General features: G+C 43.7%; 2 protein-coding genes across 2 annotated transcripts in view; both read left to right on the forward strand.

The window, feature by feature from the left end:
• Positions 1-605: 605 nt before the first annotated feature.
• Positions 606-3,282, forward strand: LOC113468547. Its single transcript, XM_026825538.1, has 2 exons — positions 606-738; positions 1,633-3,282. The coding sequence occupies exon 2, from the start codon at positions 1,633-1,635 to the stop codon at positions 3,163-3,165; it is 1,533 nt and encodes a 510-aa protein (XP_026681339.1). The 5' UTR covers positions 606-738; the 3' UTR covers positions 3,166-3,282.
• A 2,923-nt stretch (positions 3,283-6,205) lies between these two features.
• The window catches only part of LOC103511917 (E3 ubiquitin-protein ligase ZNF598), a 23,559-nt gene continuing 17,534 nt past the window's right edge, over positions 6,206-12,230 (forward strand). Inside the window, exon 1 of the mRNA XM_026825534.1 lies at positions 6,206-6,620. Coding sequence (XP_026681335.1) covers positions 6,444-6,620 — 177 coding nt within the window. The 5' untranslated portion in view covers positions 6,206-6,443. The remainder of the gene's footprint in view (positions 6,621-12,230) is intronic.

Below are 12,230 nucleotides of genomic sequence, written 5' to 3' on the forward strand. Positions count from 1 at the left end.
GCTTTTTAAAGCTTACCTTTTGCCTTGAAAAAAATCCCGCCAACAACAAAAATTATTCAAATATGCGAACAGCTGAATTTTTATCAAGAGCTTCCCATCTTCTCTACCAGACAGCGCCAGTGCTGCCAATCTTTGATATCAGCTGATTATCCCCACTACGAGATTTTTATCCCCACTCTCGAATTTTCGGTTCTTGCACTCATGTAATTTTGGGATTTTCATGTAGGTACGGTACGGTCCTACGGACTACGGTTTTCATCTCACTCCTCCTGGGCTTACCGCTTACCGTGAAGAAATTTTTACCGGCCAAACCGGAAATTTTTACCGGGTTTTGGATAGCTCTCTTATTTTGGGGTCTGTCTAGTCACCAGGTAAACCCGCCTCTGATTTCCCCTCCCTTCTCTAGTTTTCAACTTTTCCCCTCTAGTGCTGCTCCTAGCGGTTGAGCTCTTGGGTTAAGTGTTAAATAAAATACAACAAGTGTAAACCCGCCTCTGATTTCCCCTCCCTTCTCTAGTTTTCAACTTTTCCCCTCTAGTGCTGCTCCTAGCGGTTGAGCTTGAGGTTACGATTCGAAAGCTTCTGAGCTTCAGTACTCTTTTGATCTTTGACCTAGTAACATCGTTAGTGATCAAATTATTTAAGCCTGTTTTTGGTGAAAGTTTTCATCCGTATTCGGGCCGTGTTCGAGCCGTGTATCCTTCAATTGGTTTTCCTGTCGGCGTTCTGGATTTTCAGGTAAGTTTCTCCTGTTCCCGGTACGTTGTGCCGTTGCTCTTGTTTTGAGCCGTCTGGAGTGTCCTGGTCCTTCCAGACCTCCTTCTCCGTGTGCCTGAGTCCCTCAGAACACGTTAAGCCGTGGTTCAGTTTGAGCCGTGCTCGTGTTTTTTGAGCCGTTTGGAGTGTCCTGGTCCTTCCAGACCTCCTTCTCCGTGTGCCTGAGTTCCTCAGAACACGTTGAGCCGTGATTCAGTTTGAGCCGTTGCTCGTGCCTTTGAGCCGTCTGGAGTGTCCTGGTCCTTCCAGACCTCCTTCTCCGTGTGCCTGAGTCCCTCAGAACACGTTGAGCCGTGGTTCAGTTTGAGCCGTGCTCGTGTTTTTTGAGCCGTTTGGAGTGTCCTGGTCCTTCCAGACCTTCTTCTCCGTGTGCCTGAGTTCCTCAGAACACGTTGAGCCGTGATTCAGTTTGAGCCGTTGCTCGTGCCTTTGAGCCGTCTGGAGTGTCCTGGTCCTTCCAGACCTCCTCCTCTGTGTGCCTGAGTTCCTCAGAACACGTTGAGCCGTGGTTCAGTTTTGAGCCGTTGCTCGAGTTTGTTAGCCGTCCGGAGTGCTCTGGCCCTTCCTGACCTCCTTCTCCGTGTGCCTGAGTCCGTCAGAACACAATGAGTCGTGGTTCCGTTTTGAGCCGTTGCTTAGGTTTTTGAGCCGTTGCTCAAAATTTTGAGCCGTCTGGAGTGTCCTAATTATCCTGACCTCCGTGTCCGTGTGCCTGAGTCCCTCAGAACACGTTGAACCGTTGCTCTGAATCTTGAGCCGTCTGTAGTATTTGAGCCATGCTTATCCCGATGCGTCTAACGCGTCTCTCTTTTACGACCTTCTTCTTCTAATAGATTGGTTCTCTTCTGGTTTCAGATGGCTTCCGCGGCTTCCTTCACTTCAATGGGTGCCCTTTTTGACCTGCCATCGGACCATGATGTCCTGGCCCGTCTGAAAGATGCAGCGAGGAAATTTCTCCCTGACGGTTGGAGGGACTGGACGCTGGTCAACTCCATCGACCTTGAGATGGAAGTGGACTCCTCAACCCTGAACAAACTCCGGTTTGCTCTCCCGACCCTGGAGATTGTGCGTGCCTTCGACCCCTCTGCAAATTGCCTCAAGGAATATCCTTACAGAGATATGAAGAAGAAGATGTTGTCCTGGGCGTTCACCAGAGGCCTCGTCCTCAGTCCGTCCGCCTTTTCAAAGCAGATTCGGGGGTCGTCCCATTCTCACGATATTGTAGCGAGGGCAGTGGCGCCTCTGAAGAGTGAGTTCGTTTCCAGGGAAACGGCGGATAGGATTCTTTCCAACATCGAGAAGCCAGCCTCTAGATCTTCATCAGTGGCCATGGAGTCGACAGGAGAAGCCGCGCGTGATTTATCTCTTGATGATCGCTTCAAGGCCCACGAGGAGAAAATGATGGGAAGGATCAACGAAACCATCAATTCTCTCTTTTCACGTCTGCAATCGGAACTTCCGGCTTTCAACCGCGAGGAGTCATCGCACTCAGAGACGGAAGAGTCTGAATTCCCAGAACGAGATGTGTCTCCTCCCCCCGATTCCTGGGAAGCTCCCCCACTGTTTGATAGTCCCGAGGAGATTACGGTTTCTCCAGACCTTCCCTTCAGTTTTGCCCCCTGTGTGAAGGAACGAGAGCCTGATGTTCCCCTTCCATCCCCCGAAGCGGAGGCGCACGGTCGTAGTAGTCAAAAACTTGACTCAGTGGGCTGGAACAGGATCAAGTACATGGAGGCGCAGAAAGAAATTCAAGCTGGTGGTATTTTCGCCCGCCTTCAGCCAAACCCGGAGCTGGATGTTCCTCACAATTCGCTTGCAGATCTCCTGGCTTGTAACGATGGAGCGTTTGGAATTCTCTGCCACGGGCTGATTCTTCAACGGCTTGCTCTGGCGGATACGATTAACATGGTTGTCTCTAAGCACCCCTCCGTTAAGTCTGACCTAATCAGTGCGCTGTCCTCAAAGGAATCCATGTTTAAGAAGACGTCAGACAACCTTCTTCAATATGTCTGCGGAAAGCGAGCGGAAGCGATCGCAAGTCGTAGAAAGCTGTTGGAACCAGCCATCCGGGTCCCCCCTCGTATCCTGAAGGACATTCCGCCTTCCGAGGAGTATTTGTTCGACCCAAAGTCGTTAGCCGAGGCCATGCGTGCTCAATCCTCTTCTGTAGCGCTTGCCCCCCCTCGCCTTCGTCTTCAAAGACCCCAGACGACAAAGAAATATAATCCCCGTGCGCATACCCTTCCTTCTTCCTCGAGTAGCGCAAGAAAGAGACCCCTGAACGTTAAAGAGTCTCATCCTAGCAAGAAGAAAAGGCTTTCTGACGCTCCAAGATCAAAAGGACACCTGAAAGGGAACGGAAAGGACTACGGTAGGCGGCGCCTTTGACTGCCCGCGTCAGACGGTGGGAGGTCAGTTAAGTGGGTTCGTCACTGCCTGGAAGGCCCTCGGGGCCCCCGAGGGGATTTTGAACGTGTTGACCGGATACACTATTCCATTTTGCGCTCGGCCTCCACTGGTCCCTTTCAGTGCTCCAGTGTCAGCAATGTACGCAACGAAAGTTTCTGCTCAGATGGACCTTCAGATTCAAGAAATGGTGGATCAGTCCGTCCGCCCTTTCAAAGCAGATTCGGGGGTCGTCCCATTCTCACGATATTGTAGCGAGGGCAGTGGCGCCTCTGAAGAGTGAGTTCGTTTCCAGGGAAACGGCGGATAGGATTCTTTCCAACATCGAGAAGCCAGCCTCTAGATCTTCATCAGTGGCCATGGAGTCGACAGGAGAAGCCGCGCGTGATTTATCTCTTGATGATCGCTTCAAGGCCCACGAGGAGAAAATGATGGGAGGAGAAAATGAAGGATCAACGAAACCATCAATTCTCTCTTTTCACGTCTGCAATCGGAACTTCCGGCTTTCAACCGCGAGGAGTCATCGCACTCAGAGACGGAAGAGTCTGAATTCCCAGAACGAGATGTGTCTCCTCCCCCCGATTCCTGGGAAGCTCCCCCACTGTTTGATAGTCCCGAGGAGATTACGGTTTCTCCAGACCTTCCCTTCAGTTTTGCCCCCTGTGTGAAGGAACGAGAGCCTGATGTTCCCCTTCCATCCCCCGAAGCGGAGGCGCACGGTCGTAGTAGTCAAAAACTTGACTCAGTGGGCTGGAACAGGATCAAGTACATGGAGGCGCAGAAAGAAATTCAAGCTGGTGGTATTTTCGCCCGCCTTCAGCCAAACCCGGAGCTGGATGTTCCTCACAATTCGCTTTTTTGGCTTTATAGTTCTCTGGACAAAATTTGCACCACCATTTTCGTGTTCCTGGTAAAAAGACCTTTAATTTAATATTTATGTCGACCAGGTTTGGATAAGTCCTTCTATGGGCACAGACCGACAGACAGACAGACAGACAGACAGACGACACCGAGGCGAATACAATAGTCCGTCCCTTATACCTTTTATTATTATTGTAATAATAAAGGAAGGACGGACTAAAAATGGAAAATCTCAATTTTCCAGACAAACCGTTGCAAAAATTTTACCGGCCAGCCCGGTTTTAAATAGCTCTTAATGAGCAGAAGAAACTTGTGAAAACCGTTTGTGTTTATCCGATACCGTTTTCCGGAAAACCCCTTTGAAAAATGGAAAATCTCAATTTCCAGACAAATTAACTGCTGAAAAATTTTTACCGGCCAGCCCGGTTTTAAATAGCTCTTAATGAGCAGAAGAAACTTGTGAAAACCGTTTGTGTTTATCCGATACCGTTTTCCGGAAAACTCCGGAAAACCCCTTTGAAAAATGGAAAATCTCAATTTCCAGACAAATTAACTGCTGAAAAATTTTTACCGGCCAGCCCGGTTTTAAATAGCTCTTAATGAGCAGAAGAAACTTGTGAAAACCGTTTGTCTTTATCCCAAACCGTTTTCCGGAAAACTCCGGAAAACCCTTTTGAAAATTTTTTCAACGGTTTGTCCGGAAATTGATATTTTCCATTTTTCAAAAGGGTTTTCCGGAAAAGGGTGTGGGATGGAGACAAACGGTTTTCACAGGTTTGTTCTGCTCATGAAGGGCTATTTAAAACCGGGCTGTCCGGTAAAAATTTCTCAACCCTAAGTGCGCTAATGGATGTTTTACGTTTGTCATATGAGTTTTCCGGGATTTTCTGGAGATTGGTTTGGGCTACAAAAAGTTTTTTATACAGGATTGTTATGCTTACCAAGAGCCAAGAGCTTTCCAAAACCGGTTGGGTCGGTGAAAATTTCTTCACCGTAAGCCAAGGAGGAGTGATTTCCTCAGATCGGTAAAAAATTTTCAACGGTTTGTCCGGAAATTGATCAGTTGCGCTTACTTGGGTGATGTTTCAAAGTCATAGAGCAGAAAGAAGGAGGACCAACGGAATTTTTCTTTTTCTTCTATGACTTCTAGATCCCGAGATATTTCCAAAACCGGTTGGGTCGGTGAAAATTTCTTCACCGTAAGCCAAGGAGGAGTGATTTCCTCAGGTCGGTAAAAAATTTTCAACGGTTTGTCCGGAAATTGATCAGTTGCGCTTTTTTGGGTGATGTTTCAAAGTCATAGAGCAGAAAGAAGGAGGACCAACGGAATTTTTCTTTTTCTTCTATGACTTCTAGATCCCGAGATAAATAGATTAAAAAAATACCGGTAAATCGTAAACTTTGACGTCACGGCATACGCTCCCGTAGGCGATGACGTCACATCAAATGTCTCGAGCAAAGCTCCTTCGCAGGCAACACATTAATGTGTTTGTGCGCATACGTTTCTGCGCATTTCTTTCTGCTTCTCCGCAAGCGTGCTTACATACTGGCGCTACCTAGCGGACGAAAAAAACAACTGCATTAAGTCTGACGTCACACTCTACATTGGAAAGGAAAATAAAAATTGAATTTTAGACCTTTTACATTTATATAATCATTTATTTTTTCGAAGTTTTGACCTCAGATTTGGATTTTTTATTTATAATTTTTACCCATTTGCAACTGCTCCATTGATATTTTCCATTTCTCAAAAGGGTTTTCCGGAAAACGGTATGGGATAAAGACAAACGGTTTTCACAGGTTTGTTCTACTCATTTTTCGTTACTTTTAAACCTTGCATGAGAGCTATTTAAAACCGGGCTGGCCGGTAAAAATTTTGCAACGGTTTGTCTGGATTTTTCAAAAGGGTGTTCCGGAGTTTTCCGGAAAACGGTATGGGATAAAGACAAACGGTTTTCACAGGCTTGTTATGCTTACCAAGAGGCTATCCAAAACCGGTTTGGCCGGTAAAAATTTCTTCACGGTAAGCCCAGGAGGAGTGATTTCCTCAGGTCGGTAAATCACATCAGGCAACACTGCTTTTATTGTTAAATAATGTGATTTGCTGATTTGTGATTGTGATTTCTTCATTCTTCATTCTCATTTCTCATTTCGTAAGTAAATTTTGTCCTTTTCCTTTGCATTATTGCATTTTGCAATAGTCAATAGTTGCATTTGCATTCGTATTTGGCTTTGGCAAACAATAATCTACATTACATTTTCAACAGAATCACATCCATCAGACTGCGAGGAAAGCAGGAAAGGTTCTGCTCTTTTTAATTGACCAACTTGACGCTTTTCGTTTACTGTGTGCTGTGTTATCAAATTCTAGTTTGCAAGCAAAAACCTCCGAGGCAAAAATGTCCTCATCCAAAGTAGAATTCAATCCTGATGAACCATGTGTAGTTTGCTTCAAGAAAGTCCGCTACTACTCGATAGGGTCCTGTGATCATCCTGTGTGTTATGAGTGCTGTACAAGAATGCGAGTCCTCTGTCAGGCAAATGAATGCCCCATCTGTAGACAAGACATGCAGAAGGTACGTATCTCGGTCTTATCTAACAACTGGTTATCAGTTTGAATTTGTAGGTTATGGATGTGTCAGGTGAGTTTTTTTTTATCAGAAATAAATTGAAATTTGTGCTGAGCCAAGGTATCATGGTTTATAGATATAACTATCAGAGGTTTCAGGGGGGAACAGTACGTCGACATATCTAAATTCTAAAAAGGCATTGAAGTAAAGGAAACTTGAGGCAAAATATTACTCAAAATCCACAACTTGTTAGCTTCTTTTAACACTCGAAAAGTCACTTCGAAATGAATGTTTGTTTTGAATTTTAAAAAAATGTGTCGAAATCAATTTCAAAGATGGCCGCCATCGAGCACGCGAGGAGGGGAAGTTTACCTCCGCTTGAGATCGTTACCCTTCCTCCACTTATATTCATACCTCCATGGTAATTGTATTGAGGGAAATGAAAAAAATGTTTCGTAATTTCTCCACTAGATGTCGTCATGTTTGTTGAATTTCCACTTTTTACCCCCACTCCTGACGCAGAGTAAACGCCGCATCGATGCGGCGTAGGAATGAAAAACAGACCTTTTTAAACCTTGCATGAGAGCTATTTAAAACCGGGCTGGCCGGTAAAAATTTTGCAACGGTTTGTCTGGATTTTTCAAAAGGGTGTTCCGGAGTTTTCCGGAAAACGGTATGGGATAAAGACAAAGGTTTTCACAGGTTTGTTCTGCTCATCGAGAGCTATTTAAAAATAACCGGGCTGGCCGGTAAAAATTTTGCAATGGTTTGTCTGGAAATTGAGATTTTCCATTTTTCAAAAGAGGTTTCCGGAAAACGGTTTGGGATAAAGACAAACGGTTTTCACAGGCTTGTTATGCTTACCAAGAGGCTATCCAAAACCGGTTTGGCCGGTAAAAATTTCTTCACGGTAAGCCCAGGAGGAGTGATTTCCTCATGTCGGTAAATCACATCAGGCAACACTGCTTTTAGTTAAATAATGTGATTTGCTGATTTGTGATTGTGATTTCTTCATTCTCATTTCGTAAGTAAATTTTGTCCTTTTCCTTTGCATTATTGCATTTTGCAATAGTCAATAGTTGCATTTGCATTCGTATTTGGCTAGTCTTATACTCATTCACCAAAGAATTCAATTTTCGTTCAATGGGACGAATGCCGGGTGCCTCTGCCTCGTTTCGTGATGGAAAGAACAGTGGTCCATTATTTCCTTGTGCAGGCTTCAGAAACAGTGGAATAACTGTCGCCCAATCGCTTTTTGTTATGTCGCTGGGTGTGCCATTAATAAGGAATACCTCACGGGGGAGTAACCAGTGAGACTCTGGACAGCGTAGACCAAAACAATATTCCCCCTGTTGTGTGTATCTAAGTCCCGAGTTATACATAAGGTATAGCCAGAAGATGAAGGTGATTACACTCAGTAGGAAACCAGGGATGAGGTACATGAGCTCCTTGTTCAGAGAGCCAATCAGAGACAGAATGGATGCAATGACGAGGAGAACTGTGTAGGAGAATATGATGCAAAATTTAAAATAACTTTCACCACTATAGGGCAAGAATGGGAAGCAGAGGATACCTAGCATACCAAGTGTGAACATAAATGTAGACATGATGAGTGAACCAGCCTGCAAGGGAAAGCAGCACAGGAAGGTATTTGGCAAACTAAAAGTCGGCACGTGAAAGGATGAGCTGCCCAGGACACCACCCGTACTGCAACTATCACCCATACTGCTACTACTTGTATTGCTGATATCACAGAATTGGGGAAAGCAGCACAGGAAGGTATTTGGCAAACTAAAAGTCGGTACGTGAAAGGATGAGCTGCCCAGGACACCACCCGTACTGCAACTATCACCCATACTGCTACTACTTGTATTGCTGTTATCACAGAATTCCAAACAAGTGTCTTGTAATAGTTTATACTTCTGATTTTCTTCTATTTATAGTATGTACCTATTTATTTTTTTTTCTAGGTGCTCTTTTTTATATATATACCTACTGAAAAGAAATTTTGGCCAAAAATTAGATGTTTTTATTCAACTGAATACCTATTAACATTTTTACTAGGTGTTCTAAAAATTTTGTTCTATTTGGCTGTAGTATTGAAATCATAATCGTATGACCTTAATTTTAACTAGGTAATTAATTAAATGAGGTGGACATGTTCAGGAGATAAAGGAACTTTATTGATTAAATTTAGATACTACAAGTTGTTTTTAATTTGGTGACTTTTTGTTATATAGGTATAAAAATTAAGAACAGTTATCAAGTTTGTAACTAACAACAGTTACCCTAAGGGATTGCTATACCGAAATCCACAACAAGATACTTTACTCCACAAATTTATTTTTTGAACAAGGTTCACAGTTCACAAAGTGACAAGTACTAGTTGAACAAGGAAACTTACTCATATTTGGCTTTGATCTGATTGAATAGTGACAAGGTATCTCGGAATACTGTGTCAGGTTGAAACAATGAGGAAGAAGGTATCTTGGTTTTCCCACAGGAACCTTGGAGAAATTCTTCCTTGTTGAAGAACTTGGTTGCCACAGACTCTACAAGATAAAGAAAAGAAAACTCAACTCTACAAATTTAAGGATTGAAGCCCCACATTCGTTCCCTTTTAAACCCACCTTCCTTATATCTGACAATGTTGAGGGTTTTAACCCCCTACCTATATTTCAAAGTCCTCCACTTATACATACAATCTAATATGAATGGCTAAGAGGCAAAGTGTACTAACTCCAAAAAAGCCTTTTTGAGATAAAAGGACTCAAAGTTTAGGACCTTGTTGCAAAGCCATCACTAAACCTACAACATCCTACTTTGATTTTTTTTTTTAAGAAAAGAAAGGCTTTTTTTTTCAAATAAACTTCTTTGGTATTTATTATTTACTATAAAAAGTATAAGCCATGGAAGTTGAGACATTGCTCTGCTTTTTAAAGATTTGAGATAGTCCGCAAGTTGGTCCACTTTTCTTCCTAAAGAAAACGAGTTGGTCCACTTTTGAATAATAGTCCACTCTTACAATAGGTTGGTCTAGTCTGCTTTTATGAAGCTACATTATCAAAATTAGATAATTATGCAGAAGTCACGTCCGTGGAAAAGAAAAGCTCCTTTTTGTATTTAACCTAACCCTATAATAACACTAATCACTGCTCTAATTGTGAAAACTCCTTCTTGCATTTAACCTAACCCTATAATAACACTGGTGACTGCTCATTTGTGCCAGTTCCTTTGGTAGCAATATTCCACGGACGTGACTTCTGCACAAGTACCACAGATACAAATATCTGGATAGGTGACTTCTATGCATTTGAATACTGATGGATTTTCCCAGCCCCTCTCAGGCTGAGTAAGGTAGATATGAGCAGGTGCTTGTCCCCAAATGAAGGTGACAATTATCCCCAGGGACCAAAATACAAGTGTCACTCCATGTAAGAGATATGGCCCTTCGGGAAGCAGTTGCACCTCAACACAAGTAGCACATACATTGCTAAAGAACAGCTGGTTACTGGTAGACTTACACTTTGAAAGGAACCTCTCTTCGTTGAGGATACAGATGGCATTCAGTACAAGGATTCCTGCTTCCAGCAAGCTTCCTAGAGTGAACATTGTGATATGGTAGACTTGAGGATTTCTACCACTGGACTGGAATGATGATTTTTAATTTGCTACTTTTGTTTTTGCTCTCATTTCAATACAAGGTACAGTTAGCAACCAATTTAAATACATAAATAAATAAATAAATAAAAAAGATTTTTTCACACTTTTTCCAACGATATACAATACTCAAAATGATGATTTTTCAACTTGGTCCACTCTGCCTCTTAGCCATTCATATAACCAAGGGCTATTGGTGAGAACAACCTACTGTTTGTAGTGTAGGTACATCAAAGAAAGAAAAAAAAAAAGATTGTTTTTTTTTCAAAACTCTGCAGCAACTTTTTCTTATACACTGGGTGACAGAATTAGCCAAACGCTTGTATTTTTTGGTTTTCCTCAAACTGCTATTCAGTGTTCAATTTTTTTGGGAAAGTCATTATTAATGTTATTTGCTGTAAAGTTTAAAACTTATTCCACAAGACCGCATACCTACATAATCTGCGAGTAAAAAAGAAAAATCAAAAAACAAGGACCAGTTTTTTGCTGAAAATGCATGTTTCTGGAGATGAATGTAAACAACTTTTTTTCTCCTTCATATTTTTACTTACACCATTTTACACCATGGACCCTATCTAGAACTTTTTATAAAAAGTCCATTTTTGCCCTATAAAAAGGAACAATTTTGACAAAAAAATTAAAAAAGGTCCAGAGAATTTTTCTAATTTTTACCAGTAGTAAATTAATGTTCTGTGTTCTTTTCTAAAGCACCTGGTTCAAAAATGGTGTAAAAATACCGCCCTTTCAAAGCAGATTCGGGGGTCGTCCCATTCTCACGATATTGTAGCGAGGGCAGTGGCGCCTCTGAAGAGTGAGTTCGTTTCCAGGGAAACGGCGGATAGGATTCTTTCCAACATCGAGAAGCCAGCCTCTAGATCTTCATCAGTGGCCATGGAGTCGACAGGAGAAGCCGCGCGTGATTTATCTCTTGATGATCGCTTCAAGGCCCACGAGGAGAAAATGATGGGAAGGATCAACGAAACCATCAATTCTCTCTTTTCACGTCTGCAATCGGAACTTCCGGCTTTCAACCGCGAGGAGTCATCGCACTCAGAGACGGAAGAGTCTGAATTCCCAGAACGAGATGTGTCTCCTCCCCCCGATTCCTGGGAAGCTCCCCCACTGTTTGATAGTCCCGAGGAGATTACGGTTTCTCCAGACCTTCCCTTCAGTTTTGCCCCCTGTGTGAAGGAACGAGAGCCTGATGTTCCCCTTCCATCCCCCGAAGCGGAGGCGCACGGTCGTAGTAGTCAAAAACTTGACTCAGTGGGCTGGAACAGGATCAAGTACATGGAGGCGCAGAAAGAAATTCAAGCTGGTGGTATTTTCGCCCGCCTTCAGCCAAACCCGGAGCTGGATGTTCCTCACAATTCGCTTGCAGATCTCCTGGCTTGTAACGATGGAGCGTTTGGAATTCTCTGCCACGGGCTGATTCTTCAACGGCTTGCTCTGGCGGATACGATTAACATGGTTGTCTCTAAGCACCCCTCCGTTAAGTCTGACCTAATCAGTGCGCTGTCCTCAAAGGAATCCATGTTTAAGAAGACGTCAGACAACCTTCTTCAATATGTCTGCGGAAAGCGAGCGGAAGCGATCGCAAGTCGTAGAAAGCTGTTGGAACCAGCCATCCGGGTCCCCCCTCGTATCCTGAAGGACATTCCGCCTTCCGAGGAGTATTTGTTCGACCCAAAGTCGTTAGCCGAGGCCATGCGTGCTCAATCCTCTTCTGTAGCGCTTGCCCCCCCTCGCCTTCGTCTTCAAAGACCCCAGACGACAAAGAAATATAATCCCCGTGCGCATACCCTTCCTTCTTCCTCGAGTAGCGCAAGAAAGAGACCCCTGAACGTTAAAGAGTCTCATCCTAGCAAGAAGAAGAGGCTTTCTGATGCTCCAAGATCAAAAGGACACCTGAAAGGGAACGGAAAGGACTACGGTAGGCGGCGCCTTTGACTGCCC

The sequence above is a fragment of the Diaphorina citri genome, unplaced genomic scaffold (assembly GCF_000475195.1).
Source record: "Diaphorina citri unplaced genomic scaffold, Diaci psyllid genome assembly version 1.1 scaffold767, whole genome shotgun sequence".
Taxonomy (NCBI): Eukaryota; Metazoa; Arthropoda; class Insecta; order Hemiptera; family Psyllidae; genus Diaphorina; species Diaphorina citri.